General features: G+C 38.7%; 1 protein-coding gene across 1 annotated transcript in view; it reads left to right on the forward strand.

Moving 5' to 3' along the window:
• Positions 1-24,369, forward strand: part of RELN (reelin) — a 532,864-nt gene that overhangs the window by 388,427 nt on the left and 120,068 nt on the right. Inside the window, 5 exon segments of the mRNA XM_030307797.1 lie at positions 4,509-4,701; positions 5,491-5,603; positions 12,734-12,871; positions 14,199-14,385; positions 21,733-21,938. Coding sequence (XP_030163657.1) covers positions 4,509-4,701; positions 5,491-5,603; positions 12,734-12,871; positions 14,199-14,385; positions 21,733-21,938 — 837 coding nt within the window.

Here is a 24,369-nt window from a genome sequence, read left to right on the forward strand (position 1 = left end):
CATGATGTCCTGCAACAACATGAGGTGCTTCTGTGAGGTACAGAAGGTTCTGAGTGCTTTAGGGGATACAGGGATGAACAAGATATGATCTCCTCTTGCAGAGAGGCTTCCAACCTAGTCAGGAAAACAGATCCTCAGCTATCTGTGAGATTAACAAGAGAGGAGGAGGCAAAGGAACTATACTATGAACTAAGTATAGAACTATGGAAATGGGCATCTGGGTGGCTCAGTTGGTTGAGCATCCAACTCTTGATTTCAGCTCAGGTCATGATTCCAGGCTCATGGGATCAAGCCCCACATTGAGCCCCACATCAGGCTCTGTGCTGAGCATGGAGCCTGCTTATGATTCTCTCTCTCTTTCTCTCTCTCTCTCCCTTTTGCCCTTCTCCCCCTTTGTGTGCATGTGCGCTGACTAGGGAGGGAGGGAGGAAGGGAGGAAGGAAGGAGGGAGGGAAAGAAAGAAGGAAAGGAAAGGAAAGGAAAGGAAAGGAAAGGAAAGGAAAGGAAAGGAAAGGAAAGGAAAGGAAAGGAAGAAAGAAAGAAAGAAAGAAAGAAAGAAAGAAAGAAAGAAAGAAAGAAAAAGAAAGAAAAAGAAAGAACTATGGAAACATGAGTTACATTATAGTGTTATCCATTTTACCAGGGGCATAATAGAGAGCCTACTAGCCGTCTTGGTGGTAGAATGAAAAGACACAGGGAGGTAATCTTGTCCTAGTGGAAAGAATTATCCACATTCTCTCATTAAATCTTGTAATTAGATGCAGGAGCATTTTTATTGTCCCTTTATTTTTGAGGCACTCTTACAGATCGGCACAAATGAAACTAAGCCTCCTGGTTTCCAATGTATTCTGTCTCCAGAATTTCTCCCCAAAAGGGTGATGTGGACTATTTTTTGTTTCTGTGGTTGTTACAGAGTTCAGCTTCATTTTTACCTTTGTGAACCTATGCTGACTTACACAAGCAACAAAGAGGAACAGTTTTATCAATTAAAGGATGGCAGACTGTGAAATTCTCTCCTCTAAAACTCCAGCTGAGTAAGAACATCAGCATATTCAGGAGAGAAAACGCTGACCTAATATCACTGGCTTTCAGCCAGTCCTGAATAAAGCATGAGTGAACTTGTAGTATGGATGGTAAACAACTGAGTGAACTCTTACTATGAATGGTCAGAGTTTTAAGGCATAGATGTCTGTGCTTCTCTTGTGTTATTTTGCTTCCAATTAAGACATCAGGATAGGTATCATATGGTACCATGAAGTATGGCAGGTGTATCGATTAGAAATCCATTCAGCTTTAGCTTACAACAAAAACAAGAAGAAAAGACACAATTACCAGTGGAACAGATATTAGTTCTAAGTAAGAATTTTATTGCCCCTGTTTAACAGTCCTCATTTAGACTCTTGTCCTTTTTTTCAAGATTTAAGATTTTATTTTTAAGTAATCTCTGCACCCAATGTGGAGCTCAATTTCACAACACCAAGATCAGCGCCATGCTGTACCAGCTGAACTAACCAGGTGCCCCCAGACTTGTCCTTTTATATAATTTTTATATTGTTTCTTTCTTGGTGTCTTGGGACCTTTAAAAGCAGTTATCGTGAGGGTAGCTCACAGACCACATACTTCTCAGGTTTGAGTACTTGCTATCTTGAACCAGGTTCATGGTTGATTGTAACCATGAAAAAGGTGCAAAATACAGCATTTCTTTCTGTTTCTCTTGGAATTGCAAGGACAGGAAACCATCTCTGAGGAGAAGAAGGAGCTGATTGTGAAAATAATCTTAAATTATTTCAGAAATGCTGTGGTGGGGAAATACTCTGCAGGACATGGGTGAGAAAGTTCTAGTGGCTCTCTGTGGATTGCAGACCATGAGTCTCATGTACTGCCCTGCACCACGTGGCTTTTCCCAGATGCCCAGGATGTACAGTGTACCTTTTAAGTAAACAATTCAAATGACTAATTAGTTGCCTGCCTCTAATTATCTTCCTCATACAGCATACTAGAAAGTGCATTTAACCCTTGAAGTTAAAAGCAACATTTATTTCTCATGGAGAGAAGCAGTCAAGATTTTTTTTTTTTTTTTTTTTTTTTGCTTACTTAAAAGACTCTGGAATTTATGTAGACAAGTTTGTGCCTATAGGGCTTACTAGTGTTTTTATTCTATGTTGATTATTTTCTTTTGTAATATTGTTAAAAATTGCATTCTGCAGGTTTATGTTTTCTAGATTGCATCCTATGCAGCATATCACACAGCAGCAATCATGGTTTTAGATCTCTAACACCGAAGTATCATTACACAGTAACTGAAAGTTAATGATTTTTAAATTAACTATACATGAAAGTTATTAAAAACTGTGGTTTTTTTTCTCCATCTTATAGTAATAGGACAGAGAGAGAGTATATTGGTTAAGAGGTTTTAGAGTTGGGCAAAGCTGATTTCTCACTGAGTCTCTACCATTTACTATCCCCTTTGCCACATTTGTTGCCTAGAGATATTATTCCTACTTCACAGAGTTATTTTAAGGATGGAACTAAGAAAGATAACGTGGATATTAGCTTAACACAGCCTGAGGATATCGCCTAGAATCAACAAAGGATGGGCATCTTTATTATTAATGATAAACAAGTTGTAAACACTGGATATTTAATACCAGCAATTATGAATATGACTTTTCTCTTCCTTTTATTGACCATTCAGCTAAAGAAGAGTTTGGGGCTTTTAAACATTTTATTCTCCTATTCATTGTCCAAGTGTAAAAAAGCTTAATTTAAAACTGTTAAAGAGTACTTAGTCATTGTTAGGAAAAAGCTTCTTGCATTTTATAACCTTGAGCCCAAACCCATGTCAATCCTCTTTATAGACAATGTCCCATCTTTAAATAACATCTTTTTTATAAGTTTATTTTTATTTGTTTTGAAAGAGAGAAAGAGCAAGCAGGTGAGGGGCAGAGAGAGAGAGAGAGAGAGAGAGAGAGAGAGAATCCCAAGCAGGCTCAGTGCTGTCAGCCCAGAACCCCATGTGGGGTTCAGTCTCACGAACCATTAAATCATGACCCGAGCCGAAGTCAAGAGTCAGACGCTTAATCAACTGAGCCACCCAGGCACCCCAACATCTTTAAATAACATGTTAATGTCTTCAAGAAGCAAGGCAGTGTAGTTACTCCTTATTTTGCTGATTCAGCAAAGGATAAATAAGAAAAAAATATCAAATACCTCAAAGATGTCACTGAGTGTTGCATCATTCCCTTTTCTATGTCAGCTAAGCCCCCTGACTCACAGGAACTACTGCGATTAGTAGAACTCACAGAACTACTGGACCTACTTCAGGGAGGCAATACTAAATATTGTGGCAGACAAACCCCAGTGTGGTCAACCCTGGAATCCTTATTACATTTACCCATATTAACCACAGTGAAAATGTGTCCACATTTTAATCTCCTCTAATGGATTATAAATTCCTTGAGCAACTTGCTCTAAAAAAGTAATTTTGACTGTCTTCAGACAGTTTACAATTACATAGTACTCAGTTGGTACCCAGTAAAATTCTACCGACTTTAGGCACAGTCATTAAAACTACACTATAATGTTTTCAGTATTTAATGCCCGAACAGTGAAGACTGTTTGGAAACTAAGAAATGCAGAAGAAAAGTTGTAAACTGTCTAGTTTCCCACCACCAAACATAGCCACTGCAAACATTCTGGTGAATTTCTTTGTGGGTTTTAAAAAATGTATTTTTTCATAAGCATGTTAATTTGATTTTATTACCTTAATAAATATTTGAAATATGGATAATCTGTCAAGTGGCTATACCAGTTTACTTAAGTATTCCATTTTCCCTGTAGTTTGACGTTGAAATGGTTACCAATTACTATTATAAGGAAACCTGCAATATTAATCATATTTTATAAAGCTGTCCTTGAATTTAGGATTACTTCCTTCAGATAAATTCTAAGAAGTGAGATTAATGAGTCAAAGGGTTTATACTCGTGAACAATATATGAGTGAGTACCCATTTTCAAATATATTTGACAGCTCCAGCTATTAAGTTTAAAAAATATATTGCTTCTTTGATGGGCAGATTATTTTAAATTACATTTATTAGATTGACTAAAATCCATTCTAGAGCTTGGCAAGATTTAAATAAGTAAAATTAAATTATTTTGATGTATGGGGCACCTGGGTGGCCCAGTCAGTTGAGCATCCGACTCTTGATTTCCGCTCGGGTCATGATCCCAGAGTCATGGGATTCAGCCCCACATTGGGCTCCACACTGAGCACAGAGCCTGCTTGGAATTCTCCCTCTCTCTCTATCTCTCTCTCTCTCCCTCTCTCCCCTCCCTCTGCCTCTCCCCCATGTGCTCACTCACACTGTCTCACTCTCTCAAATTAAAAAAATTTAAAAATTTAAAAAATATTTAAGTTATTTTGGTGTATGGTATGAAATGAAGAGCTCAATTCTCCCTTAACTCATCATGTTTTTAATCTTCTGATTCCCACTCCTGTCTTTCAGTTTCACCGGAGATTCTAAACTTGCCTCAAGCATGCGCTATGTGGAAACACAATCAATGCAGATAGGAGCATCCTATATGATTCAGTTCAGTTTGGTGATGGGCTGTGGCCAGAAATACACTCCACACATGGACAACCAGGTGAAACTGGAGTACTCAACCAATCATGGCCTCACCTGGCACCTGGTCCAAGAGGTAAGTCTGCTTTCTCTAACACTTGTGATGAGTAGGCTTCTTTTTACATAGGAAGCAGAGAATTACAGTTTCAAAAGTTTAGGTTTGGTTGAAAAGGAACAATATTATTTATAACTTAGAATTGACACAGGCAGCAATAAGGATTTCCACATTCTGCACTGGCAGATACCAAAAGGTAATTGAAAATAAAAAAGAAACGGGAAAACTTCAGGACCGGATACTCTAGGATGATGATGTTTTGAATATTATTTTCTCTAACCCTCTTCCTCCATAAATACATCTCTTTCTTCTCTATCCCTGTAATATATCTTCATCTGTTCTTTTCTAAGTCTCTTTACTTGTAGGTAGACCATATTAAGAATATGACATGTCTTACCTTAAAAAAAAAAGAAATACAAAAATACAGTTTCTTAGGATAAAGTGTACTTCTTTATACATACACACAGAGATCTGACATTGCAATAATGCATAAATAACAGTGAATAGAATAATTCTACCAAATGCCAATGTTATAACAGGTCACAAAAATGGGTCCTGATCCATTTCCATGTTTATATGTGAGGATTAGGATTAAAAGACATTTAATTTCATGGTGGCACTTGTTCCCATTATTTCCCAAATATTTTAGCCTCAGAGAAGGGAAAATCATGGACTGCATCCATATTGCACATGGTTAAGAAAATGACATTAGATTTCTCTAAGGCCTTTTTCACTTATGGTGAGTGAGTAAACATATGGCCCCTGGAGGAAACAGAAGCTGAGTTTAATTTTTGCCTCCCTCTCTTTTAGGAATGCCTTCCAAGTATGCCAAGTTGTCAAGAATTCACATCAGCAAGTATTTACCACGCTAGTGAGTTCACGCAGTGGAGGAGAGTCACAGTGCTTCTTCCCCAGAAAACTTGGTGAGAGATGACATCTTTGCATATGGTTGTTACTTTCACTTTTATTACCTCTATTAGCATGGCTGGAATGCAAACAAGAGTTAAGCACAATGGCAAGATGCATTTTCTTTGTCATCAAAAAACCCAGATCTTTCTTTTATACTGAGGATATTTGCAAAAATAGGGCTAATGAAAATTTAATTTCCAGACGGTCCCTATTTACCTTAAGTTTTAGTATGGTTGACACACAATGTTAAATTCGTTTTTGGTGCACAGCTTAATGATTTTTTTAAAAAAAATGCTTTTTATGTATTTATTTTGAAAGGCAGAGAGAGACAGAGAGAGGAGACGGAGCATAGTGGGAGGGGCAGAGAAAGAGGGTGAAAGAGAATCCCAAGCCAGCTCCACACTATCAGCACAGAGCCCGATGCAGGGCTTGATCTCACAAACCATGAGATCATGACCTGACCTGAAATCAAGAGTTGGATGCTTAACTGACTGAGCCACCCAGGCACCCCCCCCACAACTTAGTGATTTGACAACTCTATACATTATGTGATGCTTACCACAAGTGTAGCAACTGTGTGGCCATACAGCACTATTACAATACCATTGACCATATTTCTTATGCTGTGCCTCTTATTCCCATGACTTATTCATTCCATAACTGGAAGCCTGTATCTCCCACACCCCTTCACTCATTTTGCCCATCCCTCCACCCCCACCCCTGTGGCAACCATCAGTTTGTTCTCTGTATTTGTGGGTCTGATTCTGTTTTTTATTTGTTTATTCATTTGTTTTGTATTTTAGATTCCATGGTAAGAGAAATTATATTGTATTTGTCTTTGTCAGTCTGACTTATTTCACTTAGCACAATACCATCTGTGTCCTAGCTTTTTCTGACCTCCCTTTTTGCCCCAACTTTTCTTTTTATGGGAGAACTCAATAAGCTGGTTCCTTTGGGTGTGACATTCATAGAAGGAAAGGATGCAGGAATCCAAAAACTCCTATATCAAGACAGCTTGTATTTCAAGGCTGTTTTTTCACTTCAAAGCCCTACTTTTTATTTCAAAAGCTTAATGTACACTCTTTTCCTCTATTCACATTCTTTCAGTAACAATAAAAATCACCCCCCAAGAAGCTAAAGCCTCAGTAACTAAGGAAAAAGTTAAATACATGATAATGCTTAAGAGAAAAACACATTTTTCCCCTAAATATTACATCATTTTGTGTTAGATTGATCACTCCGGGCACCTTGTGAGGAATAGATTGTAGGAAAAAGAGTGAAGACAGGGAATCACATTGGGGGTTTCAGGCGTTTGCTGTTTAGGTGGCTTTGAGTATGATTGTGGCAGACATGACAAGAGCCATCATTTGTGAAATAGATTTTAATCAAATAGAGCTTGCTGATATACTGGGTGGGGACTGTGGTAGAAAGGGAAGACTCAAAAACAGCTTGTAAATCCAAGGCCTAGGGAAATTGCTGGATGGTTGTACCACTGACAGAGGTGGGAAAGCCTGGAGAACGAGTGGATTGGGGTCAGGAAATGAAGTGTTCTGTTTTTGTGATAGAGAGTTGAGAGACTTATCTATCCCAGCAGAAATGTCAAGAAGCCAACTGGACTTATACATCTGGAGCTCAAAAAAGAGGTTTCTTAGGATAAAATGTACTTTGGGTTGAAGAATTAAATACCACAAGTACATTTGAAGCCCTGGGACAGGATAAGCTCACCCAAGAAAGAAACTTGAAATAGAAATTAGAAGGCCTGAGTTTTCAATATCCCTCCCAGTGATTAATTAATCACATGATTTTAACCATTCACAACCTCTTCAAGCCTGATTTCTTCAGAGTATAATAAAGGAGTTTAATTAGATGATCTTGAAAGTCCCTCACAGTTCTTGAATTCTAAGATTCTGTGATGATATTTAGTAGTAGTGAAAGAGAGAGACAAGAATTATATTTTTCTTTGGCATCTGCCTTCCGAGAGCCCTTTTATAAAGAGAAAATTACTAAATAAACCCTTCTTAGATTATTTTACAATAAAGTTAGACTCTACACAAAAACAATTGGTTAGATAACAACCCAGAATTAATATTATACGTCCTTTAGTTGAATTACTGAATTATAGAAGAATGTCTACTTGATTATTTTTAAGGATTCATCATTATGTCAGTTGGAATAAAATGCTTGAAATTTGATTTCCACAGATTTTTTTATATCCAACTGTGAGCCATTTCCTGGATACTCAACTAATGCTTTGTATAACAAGTTGCTCCTTTCTCTAACATCCTGCTTCTTTATATCCACTGCTGGAAATACAATCAAGACTTTTATTTAATTTCAAGGATATTCCAAGCATACCTATCAAGATTATTAAAAAACAACAGATCAATTGAAATACTAGTCATAAATACTGAGGCTTTTTCTTTATGATTATTTTATCATTAAGTATATTACCCTCATTACTTAAAAAATGTTCCTTTTTATTTATTGACGTGTGGAATAGAATTTCAAAATTATGATGGTTAGGTCAGTAATCTTTATAGTATATAGTATATTTTAGAGATGTCTTATCATCCTCAGAAATGTTCTAAACTATTATTCTTAATTAATGTAGTTTAGAGAGTATCCAAAAAGTATTGTCCTTTATAAAAAAAAAACCCAGAAAAAACAAAAATCCAAAACTGCAGGTTATTTTACCTTCAAATTGTGTGTTACAGTATTATTTCCTTGCTTAAAAGATAGTATCACTGAGTTGAAGGTTTTAGTATAGTCAGAAAAGATCAATTCTCATTAATGTTTATTACACACTTGAGAGGAAATCTATTTAACCTTTAAATACTTCAGTTCCAATACTGCCTGCCACACATTGGGTACTCATTACATGTTGGAGAATTAAGTAGAATTTTAATTCAGTGTGCCTCACTATTAGATTATTCCTGCAGCTATTTGCCTTTAAGTACATGTAAGTGAATAATTGAATTCTGCTTTTCCAAATTCTTTTCCAAGCCCTAGGTAAAGAAAGTAAACATACTTTTTAAAAACAAACAACCCAATAAGATAGTTTCTTTTAGTACTCCCGCTAATACTTAAACTAAACATTATTACTACATTTCAAAAAAAAAATAGTGTTCAACTGGTTATTATCATTGTTTTTGGATTTATAAAGCTTTTTAAAAGCTCTGCTATAAGGATAAATTTCATTTATTGTCCTTGGTGTTCCTGATCATTTTGTGTATTATATTCATTTCAAACTTTTGCAAATACCATGTTTTACTCAAGCACTGGAGAGAGGGAGTGCAATTTAGTTTGAAACATCTTGCCTTTTGGCAAATCTTCGTTCTGCTGCTTTGACTGATGTATATGCAACTATCAATTGAATGCATACAAGCAAATGTGGTTCCCATGTTATCAAAGGTCTGTTAACTTTGGAAGATATGCTAGGTGGGACAACTTTCAGCAGAAATACCAACTATATATACACCTGCTCAGAGAAATAATATTGTATATGAACTGAGCATTTGTTACCCAATGAAAATTAATTTTGTTTTTATGAGAGACATTTACATAAGAACAGGGCCTAATGAGACCCAAACAGCTGTCAGTTGCTGACTTCATAAACAAACCTACGCCTAATGACTGAATGAGTTTCAGAATAATTGGGTAAATGTAATTACAGTAACTCTGAAAGTGGAAAATACAATTTAGTCAGGCTTCATTTACCTTGATTCCTTAGCCTTGATACCTTGATACCTGTCAAGAGATGACTCAGTGGTAGTTTAATTCAGTTTAGAAGTTTATATGATGGGGAAAAAATCAATTAAGACAAGACTGTCAAGTTTTGTTGCTTTGGGGAATCCATAGAGTTTGGACTTTAATTGCAAGTCGACTTCATTTCATGATGCACACGGCACATCAAAGTGGTCCCACTTTCGGACCCAACCTGAAATACACAAGACGTTCCTTCCAAGATTGCTTAGATTTGAGGCAGGAAGGGGTTGGCAAATTAAATATTTGTATTGAGGGCAATATTTAGCAGTGATGCAACTGCAAATCAGTGAGATCACACCTTGTGTTCTCATGTGCGACCAGCTGGAGATTGCTCACACAACTAATTTTTTTTTCTCACTAAAAACAAAGCCAATATTCAACCTCTTCTTGCTTCCTTTTCTGTTAATTAACATCACATTAAACTGTGGATTGTAATTTTAAATGGAAGAATCCACTTTGAGCTTTTTATCTTCAGGAGGTACTATCTTTTTCAAGAGTTCACAAGATGCACATAAGGATTAATTTACTTAGCCAAAGAATTTAGGATGTGTTTACATGTGACTGTTCAGAAGCATAAATAAACTGGGAAATCTAGGACAGATTTCTGAAACCTTCCAACCCCATTTTAATGTTTGAAATATCAAAACTTCAAAACAATGTGTTTCATGTAGACATGTGACTTTAAAGAAAATAAACCATCCTCAGTCAACAACCACCAGAATAATCACTAAATTTACGAGCTGGAAGGGATCTTAGAAATCAGTTTGTCCAGTCCCCTTATTTGAGAGGTGAGGAACTTAGAAAACCTGAAGGCTTAAATTCCTCACTAAAGGTCACACAGCTGATAAATTGCAGGGCTAGGGTCCAAGGGGTCAAGTCCCCAGACTCCTACCAAATTCTTTACTTCATTACCAAGAGAAGTCAGAAACAGGCTGCCCTTTCCTGGCCTGCTTTTCCATTCATTGACTCATTTTTTTAGCAGACATTTTTGGTACACCTACTTTATTCTGTTCCTGTGCAAACTATTGAGACTAAAGATGGCCCTCTCCCCAGAAGAGCTCACAATCTGAACACCTGTGGCCTTAGACTTGACTCAGATTACAAGCAGTCCTGAAAGCATGACGCAGTCCTTGGCATGACACTGATACATGAAACTTAATTGTCTTCTTTTCTGTAGGGCTCTGTGCTCTAAAACAATGTACCTACTTTTATAGTAGGAATTTCTTCAACTTTTTTTTTTTTTTTTTTTTTTTTTTGGGACAGACAGAGACAGAGCATGAACGGGGGAGGGGCAGAGAGAGAGGGAGACACAGAATCGGAAACAGGCTCCAGGCTCCGAGCCATCAGCCCAGAGCCTGACGCGGGGCTCGAACTCACGGACCGCGAGATCGTGACCTGGCTGAAGTCGGACGCTTAACCGACTGCGCCACCCAGGCGCCCCTATAGTAGGAATTTCTTAATGGAACTCTGGAAGTTGTGATGGCTGTTAGATTACAAATATAAATTATTACCATAGAGGAGGCGCATTCTTGTCATGGCACATATCATGACGAGCACTGATATGCAGCAATCGTGTGTCTACTGGAAGCATCTCAGTGAATCCTGGAATTATCCTACTAGGAATGAAAATGCAACATATTAGCCATAGATCATTGGTAAAATAAACAATAAAGGCTTAGCCTGGATTTTAACAATCTGTTACGTACTTAGGGAGTATTTAATATGTGGGTAATTGATGCAGTAGACATTAAGGGATCATTCTGAGCCATTAAGATCAAGTGTATGTGTAGGTAGTGTGCTCTGGGAGGGTTTAATCAATGGAACTGAGCCTGCACATTAATTCTGCGCATCTTTTTTGTTTTCTTTTGTTTTGCACTTTTGTTGGGCACCAAAAAGAACTAATCACAACCCCTGAAAATTTCTAGAGACAAAAAATATGATATGATTTTAAAAGAATGTTTTATGACAGTCAGTGAATGGCAACTTTCTTGAGCACAGTGAATGTGCTCTCAAAATTCCCTCTTTTTAGACTTTCTCTCTGGTTTAGATGAATCAAGGTCCCAAGTGTTTTCTGTGTACAATGGACTGTTTAACTTTTTGTTTCCACTTAACATCAGCTTGTCCATGAAACCAAAACAAGTTAATGTTTCAGAAATAATAAGCAGAATTTAGCACCCAGATGTTCTTACTTATAGTACATTGTAGCATGTCCCTCAACCCCAAAACAATACCCCCAAACTCAACTGTCATCTTCTATTGAGAGCTAACTGGAAGTTTTCCAATAACTACTGTTGTGTTTATCATAAGGAATAGTAGTAGTGTAATTTAAACACCTCACATTTTCATCTGTGAATGAGAGGCTCTTTCGTATATACTTTTTTTTTTAAATATTCTTTCTTTTTTCCTTTCTTTTCCTAGCATCAAATCTCTGTGTAACAACAACTAAAAAATCTGATATTTTGTTTTTCTTTAAAATGTCACCAATTAAATTAAGGTTGAGGTATATATCCAAACCACAGATTTCTTTTTAACTTTTCTTCATGATAAAATTGTTGAATTGGATAATGATTGAGCAGACATTAAACTACCAAAGAAAAATGATTGGCAGCAAAATACAAGTTCAGCCCTCTTGCACTGTTGGTGGGAATGCAAACTGGTGCAGCCACTCTGGAAAACAGTGTGGAGGTCCCTCAGAAAATTAAAAATAGACCTACCCTATGACCCAGCAATAGCACTGCTAGGAATTTACCCAAGGGATACAGGAGTACTGATGCATAGAGGCACTTGTACCCCAATGTTTATAGCAGCACTCTCAACAATAGCCAAATTATGGAAAGAGCCTAAATGTCCATCAACTGATGAATGGACAAAGAAATTGTGGTTTATATACACAATGGAGTACTACGTGGCAATGAGAAAGAATGAAATATGGCCCTTTGTAGCAACGTGGATAGAACTGGAGAGTGTGATGCTAAGTGAAATAAGCCATACAGAGAAAGACAGATACCATATGGTTTCACTCTTACGTGGATCCTGAGAAACTTAACAGAAACCCATGGGGGAGGGGAAGGAAAAAAAAAAAAAAGAGGTTAGAGTGGGAGAGAGCCAAAGCATAAGAGACTGTTAAAAACTGAGAACAAACTGAGGGTTGATGGGGGGTGGGAGGGAGGGGAGGGTGGGTGATGGGTATTGAAGAGGGCACCTTTTGGGATGAGCACTGGGTGTTGTATGGAAACCAATTTGACAATAAACTTCATATATTGAAAAAAAATACAAGTTCCAGGAAGTTCCGTTATCTGAAAGATTCTGAACTCTGACATTCTTTGTGCTGCCACGTGTCAGTTAAAATATTGGATTTATTACCATACCTTGTTTCTAGGTCCAGTGCCACCCGCTTCCGCTGGAGTCAGAGCTATTACACAGCCCAAGACGAGTGGGCTTTGGATAACATTTACATTGGGCAGCAGTGCCCAAGTATGTGCAGTGGGCATGGCTCATGTGACCACGGTATGTGCAGGTATGTATGCCACCAAGTGTGATTGTGTGCTTCTCAGGATTTGTGTTTAAGTGTCGTTTTAGGTTTTTTTGTTTTTGTTTTTGTTTTGTTTTTGAGAGAGCATGAATTGGGGAGGAGTAGAGAGAGAGGGGGACAGAGAATCCCAAGCAGGCTCCGTGCTGACAGCAGCAAGTCTGAGGGCTCGAACCCACGAACCATGAGATCATGACCTGAGCTGAAGTCAGACACTCAACCGACTGAGCCACCCAGATGTCCCAGAATTTGTGTTTAGAGGGATACCATAGCAGTTGTCCTCAGAGTTGTATGGACAGACTAATAAAGAATGAAATAGCCAAAAGAAAAGGATCCTCCTTTCTGTTCTTATTTCAGATGTAAAAGATGTTGTTACATTTGAAAAAGTTTTTTTTTAATGTTTATTTATTTTTGAGAGAGAGGAGAGACAGAATCTGAAGCAGGCTCCAGGCTCTGAGCTGTCAGCACAGAGCCCAACACGGGGCTCAAACCCATGAGCCGTGAGACCATGACCTGAGCTGAAGTTGGACGCTCAACTGATTGAGCCACTCAGGCGCCCCAAGCTGTTGTTACATTTAAGTAAAGTCTGAAGCCATATATTCTAAACTTCAAAATCTAACAAAAGACCAGGCCTCCTGGGTATAAATTTCAGAGTTTATTAATTAACCCCAAAGTCCTCTTTGGGAAACAAGAGCCTTGCTATTGTTTCCCTTTCCTTCCTCTGACACTCTTAAAGCACCTGTCAGACAGCTGCTACACGCTGTCTTATGTCACTTCGAGAGAAGCTCAAGGTTGTGGGCAGGGGGCCATGGTGATTATCGCTAATGAGGATGAGATAGGAACACAGTTAAATACTCAAAGACTCTAAAAGAGATGTAATTTAATCAGAAAAGGGAGCTATAAAACGTGGCCAGAGCTACATGTTGGATGAACAGACAAATATTTATATGTGACTTTGAAGACTATATGTGACTTTGAGGAAAATCCCACTCTTCTTCTCCCCAGCCACCAACACACACACACACACACACACACACACACACACACACACACATCCTTCTTCATTACTGCTTGATGCCTCAGTTCTGTTATAGCACTGTTTCTTTTAAGGATTCAGTCCTTTTGTTCTTGCTGTTTGGTGTCTGTTAAAACCTGAAGGTTGTCACTACCACATACACAGATTGACACTGGAGAAATATCTAGTGTGGATGCTAAGGTCTGAGCAAAAGTGAGACATAGGAAATGCTTCAGGTGCGTGGCCTTGGCATTCACAGAGGAGACGGTGACTTGTTTGTTTGGCCTTCCTCTCTCATAGGTGTGACCAGGGGTACCAAGGCACCGAATGCCACCCAGAAGCGGCTCTTCCTTCCACGATTATGTCAGATTTTGAGAACCAGAATGGTTGGGAGTCTGACTGGCAAGAAGTTATTGGGGGAGAAATTGTAAAACCAGAGCAAGGGTGTGGGGTCATCTCTTCTGGATCGTCTCTGTATTTCAGCAAGGTAAGAGCTGGGGATAAAGGTATGACTAAGGTCTGAGAATGCATGATCAGAAAAATATGTGATTTATGGAGCAGTCTGAACTCAGAAGGCTCAAACATGAGGTAGTTTTATTCCCCCCAGCCCACATTACTTGCTTTTAAATTCGTTTGTCAAATTCCTACCCCTTAAGTACATTTGGCAAACTCCTGTAGTTTTATGATTGTTTTTGGTTACTACAGATCCAGCTTAGGTCGGTTTAAAGTCCCTGCCCTTCTTTTTACCGGATTTAAATCCAATCGCCTTCCTTTCCTGCTGTGCCAGCCGGGCTTCTGTCTTGAGTGTCTTTGAGTGGGGCAGGGACTTGGTGTCTTCTTGCCCCAGCATTGGAGGATGTGTGAGCGTGCGGCCCATGGGTGAGGGGTGAGTGGTGGTGGAGAAGGTGAAGCCTAGAGATTAAGAGCAGCAACTGCCTGCTGCAGGCGGAATCTGCCGCTTGGCAGCTGTGTGACTTTGAGCAAATCCCATAACCTCTGTATGACTCGGCTTCCTCATTTGTACAGTGGAACTAATAAGAGGATCCTACCTCATTAGTCTTCACACAGGGTAAGTGAGTTAGCACTTGCAAATCACGTACAATGCCCGACACATAGCACTCGTACAAGGATTTGTGAAATTTGCCAATCTGTTAATCTCAAGAATATGATTGGAGGAAGGAGGGATAGTGGTGAGGTTTGGGGACATGCACAGCCATCCATGTTGAACATTGAGTTTGGTGGCTGCTGGTGGCATCTGCTAATACAGGACTGTCTTAGTCAATTCAGACTACTATCATTAAAAATACCATAGATTGGGTGGCTTAAGTAGGAAACTTTTTTTTCTCAGTTCTGAAAGGTTTGTGAAGTCCCAGATGAAGGCACCAGCAGATTCAGTGTCTGATGAGGGCCTGCTTCCCGGTTTGTAGATGGACATCTTCTCATTGTATCCTCACATGGTGGAGAGAGCACCAAGAGAAAAATCAGGCTGTCTTGTATCTCTTTTTTTTTTTTTTTTTGGTTTATGTTTTCATTTTTTAATGTTTATTCTTGACACAGAGATTCAAAAGAGTGTGTGAGCAGGTGGGGGTCAGAGAGAGAGGGAGACACAGAATCCAAAGCAGGCTCCAGGCTCTGAGCTGTCAGCACAGAGTCCAATGTGGGGCTCACCCACCAACCATGATATCATGACCTAAGCTGAAGTCTGATGCTCAACTGACTGAGCCACCCAGGCGCCCCTTGTGTCTCTTCTTATAAGGACACTAATACCATCATGAGGGCTCCACTCTGATAATCTAATAACCTGACAAAGGCCCACCATCCCTTTAGAGGTTAGGCTTTCAACATATGGATTTGGGGGCACATAAACATGAAGTCTACAATGGACACTGTGTAGAAGTTTTTCTTTCTTTTGAATGTTTTTTTTTTTTTTGAGAGGGAGAGAGTGTGTGTGTGTGTGTGCACAAACAGGGGAGGGGCAGAGAGAGAGAGGGAGACAGAGGATCCGAAGCAGGCTCTGCACTGACAGCAGAGAGCCCAGTTAGGGGCTTGAACTCATGAACTGCGAGATCATGACCTGAACTGAAGTCAGACACTCAACCGACTGAGCCACCCAGGTGCCCCAGAAGTTTTTCTCGCAGTGTTTGTCTTCACTAGTGGCAGCACCAGTTTGGGCAGACAAGTCAGTAGACACCAACTGGGAACAAAGGTGTCCACTGGAATCTGTAAGACTGATTCTCATGGAACATCCCCAACCCATGTTGCTTGGTCAGCAATGGGGAAGGGGGAACCACCTTCCTCTCCTCCCTTGCTACCGTCTAGGCAGGACATTACTTTCATTCTCCCTCCTCCAATTCATCTCTTTATATAGTTCTCAAAAGGACTGGGGAGGGAGCAGGTCCACTTCTCCAACCTGAGCTACATGTCTAACCCTACTAATGAGCAGCTCCCTGTAGAATGTGAGATGCTTAGGGGCACCAGGGTGGCTCAGTCAGTTGAGCGTCTGACTTCGGCTCGGGTCATGATCTTGCAGTGTGAGTTCGAGCCCTGCGTCGGGCCCTGTGCTGACAGCTCAGAGCCTGGAGCCTGCTTCAGATTCTGTGTCTCCCTCTCTCTCTGCCCCTCCCCCACTCATGCTCCATCTCTCTCTCTCTTTGTCAAAAATAAAAATAAACATTAAAAAAAATTTTAGAATGTGAGGTGTTTAAAACCACATCTTTCCATTAAGGACTATAGCCACCAATTCTAGGACAACTGGAAATGTCCCAGTCTGCATCACAAATACACAGGTGTGGGTGATATACTGTAGGGCTGATATGTTGTGGAATCTGGGAAGAAATCCAAAATAAGTCAATTTATGCAAATACAAAAATAGGTACAGGTTTTGTTTTGATGCAGGTGCAGAACAAAGAATCAGCCAGCAAACAAGATAGAGAATGATAGAAAATCAGGGATGGATTCCATTTAATGATATTTCCTATCCATTGACATTGAACATCCGCCGGGTATTATTATTAGAGATGATAGTCCACAAGCAACCAGTATACGTTGCATAGATCTGGATACACTGTATAATTGCTCAGAAGTGGGAAGATAGTGTCTCCGTAAGCATCAATTTTAAAATAAGATTATGAATCCTTAACCAATATGTACCAAACATCCCAGTACACATGCGTGTGTACAGATATTTTATTTTTTTAATTTTTTTTAACATTTACTTTATTTTTGAGACAGAGAGAGAGAGAGAGCATGAACGGGGGAGGGTCAGAGAGAGGGAGACACAGAATCTGAAACAGGCTCCAGGCTCTGAGCTGTCAGCACAGAGCCCGACGCGGGGCTCGAACTCACGGACCGCGAGATCATGACCTGAGCTGAAGTCGGCCGCTTAACCGACTGAGCCACCCAGGCGCCCCCATACACAGATATTTTAAACACAGAAAGATTATATATCAATATGTATGTACTTAATTCAAGGTGATCTCTGTTGTCAGACTACCTGGATCTGTACCTAGGCTCCAAAACTCATTAGCTCATTCATCTTGCAGACTTCCACATCTTTCTGTACCTTAGTTTTCTCTATTGTAGAGTGGGATGTTGGGACCATTGGTGGGTTAATGAAGGTAAAGAATAAAGAGTCATGTGGGGCACATAGAAATCATTCAGTAAGTGTTAGCTGTCACAATTACACTTTATGAGAGTGTATTTAAAATTTATATCATTAGGGGCACCTGGGTGGCTCAGTCAGTTGAGTGTCTGACTTCAGCTCAGGTCATGATCTCATGGTTTGTGGGTTCGAGCCCCACATCTGTGCCGATGGCTTGGAGCCTGGATCCTGCTTCAGATTCTGTATTTCTCTCTCTCTCTGCCTCTCCCCTGCTTGTGCTTTGTCTCTCAAAAATAATAAATAAACATTTAAAAAATTATGAAAAAAATTAAAAATTTGTACCATTAAATATTTCTATCTATATGCCCTGCCACTAACTTAAAACCAGCATTTCAAAAGTAAAATCATTCTCTTCCCTTCCCAATCCAGCCTTTTCCCTATATTTTTGTCAGAATATCTGAAGAGCATTTTTTTTTCTTTTTTCTCTTATATCAGTAGATCTGTTTTGAATTCTAAGTGAGACAAACTAGCTTAAGCAAAAAAGGGGAAATTTGGTTCATGTAATCAGAACACAGGGAGGGCTTATATGAAGCTGGCCTCAGAGATACCTGGAACCAGAAACTCAAATGCCCACAGAACTCTCTCCTCTATTTTCAGGTCAGCTGTCATTATGAGAGTGGTGCCAGGACCACAGAGCTTTCTAAGCAGCTCTGTAGAAACATCTAGGGAAGGTTTCTGATTGGCCAGTCACAGTGTCTGGAGGAATGACATACTCTGATTGGCAGAGCCAGAGTCATGTGCTCACTGCTTTAGCACAGAGGTGGGATACACAATTTGGCAGCCCCTACCAGCCAAAGCAGTAACCCAAAGGAAAGGTTCCTTAGCCCAATTGCAAACCACCCTAAACCTAAAATGTGCTTCTATTCTGTCCCTCTTTGATCAATCAGGGTGCTTTCCAGTACTGCTGCCCTAACTACACCTCTTATTTTTTGAAACATCAGACTTCTGCTCCAAACAGAAATTTCTCCTCCCCATCCCAGGTTTCGATAATTTCTTTGTCTTTGTTTAATCTCCACTGCCTACCATCATGCCTTCTACTGTCTCTGTATCCCTATAAACCTTGTAAACGTCCTGCTCAAATCCTGCTTCTCCATGGAGCTTTGTGGCATGATGACTACACTGCTCTCTCCTTTCTTTGAATTCCTCCCTCACTTGTGTTCTATTCATAGATAGATCATAGTTTTATTTTTATTTTCATAGTACCCAGAAAGATGCTGAATCCTACTGACTGAGCCAAACTCTAGATAAGGTGTTCAACTCAGAAATGCATGCCATGAGCTAGGCATGTACAAATCAACAAGTACCTTGAGACTGAATAGATTATAGAATTGATAGATGATCATATGACCAAGTGGGATTCAACAAGGAATAGAATTTGGTCTGCTGCCCTAATTGTCATTATTGTCACTACACGTATTTGTGAACTCTCCTTCCAAGTTTGTTTTCCTATTGTGTATGGTGTAATTGGCACCCAATAATTCTTATTGAAAAGGAAGGAAGGAAGGAAGGAAGGAAGGAAGGAAGGAAGGAAGGAGAAAAGAAAGAAAGAAAGAAAGAAAGAAAGAAAGAAAGAAAGAAAGAAAGAAAGAAAGAAAAAGAGAAAGAGAGAGAGAGAAAAAAAAAGAAAATTAGAAAGCAGGAGGTTTTAAAGAAATGGTTGTTTTCAGGACACCTGGGTGGCTCAGTTGATTAAGCATCCTGCTCTTGATTTTGGCTCAGGTCATGATCTCACAATTGTAAGATCAAGCTCCATGTCAGGCTCAGTGTGAAGCAAGGAGCCTGCTTGGGATTCTCTCCCTCTCCCTGTCTATCTGCCCCTCTCTGGTCATGCTCTTTCTCTTTCTCTCTCTCTCTCTCTCAAAATAAATAAATAAATTTAAGAAAAAAAAAAGAAATGGTTGTTTTCAAGTAAATATAGAAATATTTTTCTAGTAGCATTTTGACTAGAGAATATTTTAATGGGAGGCAAATGTAAAGTTTTATGAAATGTTTTAGAGGTTGTGTTATGAAGTCTCTAGATTCTGAAGACATTGCCTTTAAAATGTTTTATTTTATCTAAACCCTTAAAGCAGTGAGCCATTTTAACCTAGAATGTTGGAAGGAAATTGGATGGTATTTTTACATTCCAAAAATGAGGAGATCCATAACCTAGTACTTTAACACACATGCGTGCGCACATTAGATGTGTATATCTCTACACTTACACACACATAAATACATTGATAATAGTAGAATAGAAAAACCGCAAGGCATGTTGTTACATCAGATTCTAAATTCTGACAAAAAGTTTGCCGTAAGCCATTTCCTTTTTCTTTTTTATCTCCCTTTAAAACAATGTTCAGCATTTCAGGTCACTGAACAAAAGAAAATGATCTGTGCTATTCTCTAGGAAAAAACACCTTCAGTGCCAAACTAAGCATTTGTATGATATTTTCTACCATTTACAAAAATCTCACAAAACCCTTTCAAAACCTTTGTCGACCAACACCATAGTCTCCTGGAAAAAAAGCACTACTCTGTGAATTTCACAATAGACCAATCATTCCAATCAGCTAATTGTGATAATTGGATTTTTTATAATTCTCCTCACCTTAGATCTTTGTCCTTCTGGCTTATTTCCACATGCCAAATTTTTATAGAAGTTTTCTGGATTGGAATTAACTAGCTAGGTTCTATAGTTTTTCTTCTTAAAATCATTCTTCCTGTAATGATCCTGAGGCATGAAAATTCTAGGCCAGATTATAATAACCTCTGAGGTGTTTCTCACTTACAATATCTCAAATCAACAAAAATAAAAGTTAAAAGCATACATAACACGTTGAAAATGCCTATTACTTTTAGGATTTTCTCAAATACGTACTTAAAATTGAGAATTCCAAAGAATAAGTTCTTGTCTCAGGATTAACTTCAGTTCTCATTTTGCTGCTCCCTCGTTTGTTTTGGAGTCTCTTAATTGGCTTTAGATTTATCAGGAACAGTGTAGTGTTTTAATTATCCCCAAGTATTTCCCCTGTGACTTCTAATAACTGAAACCCTTTCTTAATTAACTTAGTGGATTAGAATCGGGTTTAAATTATAAGTCTGAGGGATGTTTTTCTCTATACTATGTATCCTATCTCAATTTTTCTTCCTGGCTTTTAATTGAACTCCTTGGGAGCTCTCCAAGACCAATTCAGTGCAGTCTATGGATTAGCTTTGGCGGTACCTCTGGGTGGAAGAATCTCATGGGCAAACCATTTTTCAGTCCCATTAGTGCGAACCCATTTATGCAAAACAGGAATGACAACAAACCTTGTCAATTTGAGTCTATTACTTCACCACATGACTGTGACACGTAGGGGACACACTGAGCAAAGGAAGCAGGTTGAGGATATTTTCAACATTTTTTGAGACACAAAGAGACCATTTCATGGTCACAAAAACTTACTGAAATGGTCCCTCCCACCCTCTCTGTTACCAAGAAAGAGACAGAGAGAGAGACTGACCAGGAGCCTCAGAGACTGTGTACTCTTTCTTTTTGTCAAAAAGTTATTATTTTGCATGTTTCACTTTAATTCCCAGGGAGGAGGGGGGTCAGGGCCTATCTCTGGAGAGGATGTTCCCTCAGCAAGACATGCCATGTGCTAGGCAAATTACATGCAACATCTATTTCATCTAATTGTCACAGCACCCTATAAAGAAGGTATTATTACCCATATTGTTTCTTTGAGGAAAAGAAAAGCTCAGAAAGGTCACATAGCTAGTGAACAGCATGAATAATGGTCTAAAATTCCAACCCAATTCCAACTGATTTCAAAGTATATGGTCTTTCTTCTCCACTACTCTGCCTGGAAGAGATTTACAAAGCAAATACATGGAGTGTTTTAATTAAAATTAATTTTGCTTTATTTTTAAAGACTTTCAAATACTCTTTGGTATAATTAGCAGTTCCCTAGGGTCTCATAACCAAGTCTGGGAATCAATGATGCAGAGACTAATCAAATGTATTCAGGAACAGTTACCATAACCAGAGCAGAGAATTAAATGGCACAACTTGCTCCTCTCAACAGTATGATGGGAACAAAATCATCTCCACCTGATGCTAGGATGTGCCTATGATCTTGAAACTGAAATGACAGAATGCCAAAGAGCCCCCAGAGGATTGAATCTGTGGTTCTTCTGTCTTTTGGAAAGGCTGGGAAAAGGCAGCTGGTGAGCTGGGATCTGGACACCTCTTGGGTCGACTTTGTCCAGTTCTACATCCAGATTGGTGGAGAGAGCGCTGCGTGCAACAAACCCGACAGCAGAGAGGAAGGCGTCCTCCTTCAGTACAGCAACAATGGGGGCATCCAGTGGCACCTGCTGGCAGAAATGTACTTCTCAGACTTCAGCAAACCCAGGTAACCACCCCTGATGGCCTTCCACTGGTTTCCAGGAACAGTAAAGAGTTCAGTTTTCTTGAGCTGTTTCTCGAATGTTAACTATTGCAAATGTAGACAGACTCACTAGATTCTGACATAAATGATAGCCCAGTATATAAAAATTTCATTTCATTTGTTTATGGACAAAAAGCACTCGTGTTCATGTTTGAATTTTTAAAGAATTTGGGGAAAATTGTGACTAGAGGGAAAGACAACAGAACAGTTTTCCCAAAGAAACTGCATGATATACGGATGTTCCAAGCTCACATTTCCAGTTTGCAGGTTTTGTGAATGCACACTATATATATATATATATATATATATATATATATATATATATATATTTATATATTAACATCTGGATATGGATATAGGTGTTCATTGGTTAGATTTAACAGCAAGATGGATTTTATTAAAAGTTTTCAAGGGTGCCTGGGTGGTTAGGTTCTGACTTCTGCTCAAGTCACGATCTCATGGTTCGTGGGTTCAAGCCCTGCGTCGGGCTCTGTGCTGACAGCTCAGAGCCTGGAGCCTGCTTCAGATTCTGTGTCTCCCTCTCTCTTTGCCCCTCCCCGGCTCACACTCTGTCTCTCTCTCAAAAATAAATAAACATTAAAATTTTTTTTAAGTTTTCATATTAGCACCAGAGCTAGTCCTGGACAAAATATGAATGAATCTGTGGGGCTCAGATTTCTGAAATTTTTTACTGACCCATCCCTGTCTTGATTTTCATGCAAGGAGGAAATATATAATATCTTAGACAATAACTCTTAAGGAGTTTGGGAAAATGACTCGTGTTTAATACTAATCCCTATACCAGATAATCAATGTGTTTTTCTATATTTAAATTTAGTTATTTTACAATTACATAGCATTTTGAAATTCTGTATTTATACTTTATATTTTATATGTGTCATTAAAATCTATTCAAGGATATCATTTTTAGAGTATTCCTCTTATAATCTCATGTTTGTACTTTAACAAAGAGACAGAATTTTTCTTTATATGTTCACCACCAACCCATTTTAAGTTTTAACATCCTATTTGGCATTTTACAACTGAACTTTGTTTTATTGAAGAAAAATATTATTGAAGACTCTGTAGGTTCAGTTCTTACAAATTAAATTATTTTAAACATACTGTATAACAGAGAGCTATTTTGTAGCTTGAAGTTTTAGAAGTTTGTTCTTTTAAAACACTGAGTCACTTAAAGGTGACATAACTTTCCATAATATAACATAAGTAGCCATGCAGATAGACCAACCAAAAGTACTTCTTCTGAGAGACACTGAGAGAATCTAAAACCAGAGAAGAGCCAGGGTGCCTGGGTGGCTCAGTCGGTTAAGTGTCCAACTTCAGCTCAGGGTTCCTGGGTTCAAGCCCCCTATCAGGCTCTATGCTGACAGCTCAGAGCCTGGAGCCTGCTTCAGATTCTGTCTCCCTCTCTCTCTGCCCCTCCACTGTTCATGCTCTGTCTCTGTCTCTCTGTCTCTCTTTCTCTCTCACAAAAATAAATAAAACATTAAAAACATTTTTTTAATAAAAATAAAAAAATTAAACCAGAGAAAAGCCAACTTGGGTAAAATGAGAGACATAACATCCAGGGAGAATGTCAGGAATGGTGTGTGGGAAATGGGACCTGGTGAGATTTCCTCCAGTACAAGGAAGAGGGAATTCATAATGGTGCCAAACTAGCTGAAACAACAATTTAAAATAATGGAAATTACTTTTTCCAAATAATATCATTGGCAATCTGGAAATTATTCAGCATTCAGTAAAGTGACTGAAGTACTGTACAGACAAACAGAAGTTCAGTAGTTTTTTCAGATTTCATAAATATTCAGTTTTGATTTATGGGAATTTTTCTTTAGGACCAGACTGTTTCACCACATTATCAAAGAGTTCTATGACACTAAAAATGGTTGGGAAATTTTGAGTTGGAAGATATCAGGAAAAGACCCCGTTCATGGTGGCAAATACATAAATATAAGGACTAATTTTAACAAACAATACTAAGCATCTGTGTAAAGAAGACTACAAAATTTCCTTCAGAGATATAATAGAAGACAAATAAGTGGAAAATAATATAACATCTCTAGATAGGAAAACTAAAGAATGTGATATGCAGATACTTCTTAATTTATGTTTCATGCAATTCCAATCAAAATCTTAGTGGAATTTGGAGGTGGGGAAGGACTTTGTATCTAGACATATAAACTGGCAAAAATAGCTTAAACTTTTGGGGAAAAAAGAGAGGAATGCCCCACATGATATTAAAACACACTGTATAACCTAAGGTATTTGAATGGTGCATGGATAGACAGAAACAGTGAACCAAATAGATCACCCAGAAGTTGGCTCAGATGTGTGTAAAATCTTGTATATTAAAAAAAAATAAAAGACACATCAA

This window comes from Lynx canadensis, chromosome A2 (genome assembly GCF_007474595.2).
Source record: "Lynx canadensis isolate LIC74 chromosome A2, mLynCan4.pri.v2, whole genome shotgun sequence".
Taxonomy (NCBI): Eukaryota; Metazoa; Chordata; class Mammalia; order Carnivora; family Felidae; genus Lynx; species Lynx canadensis.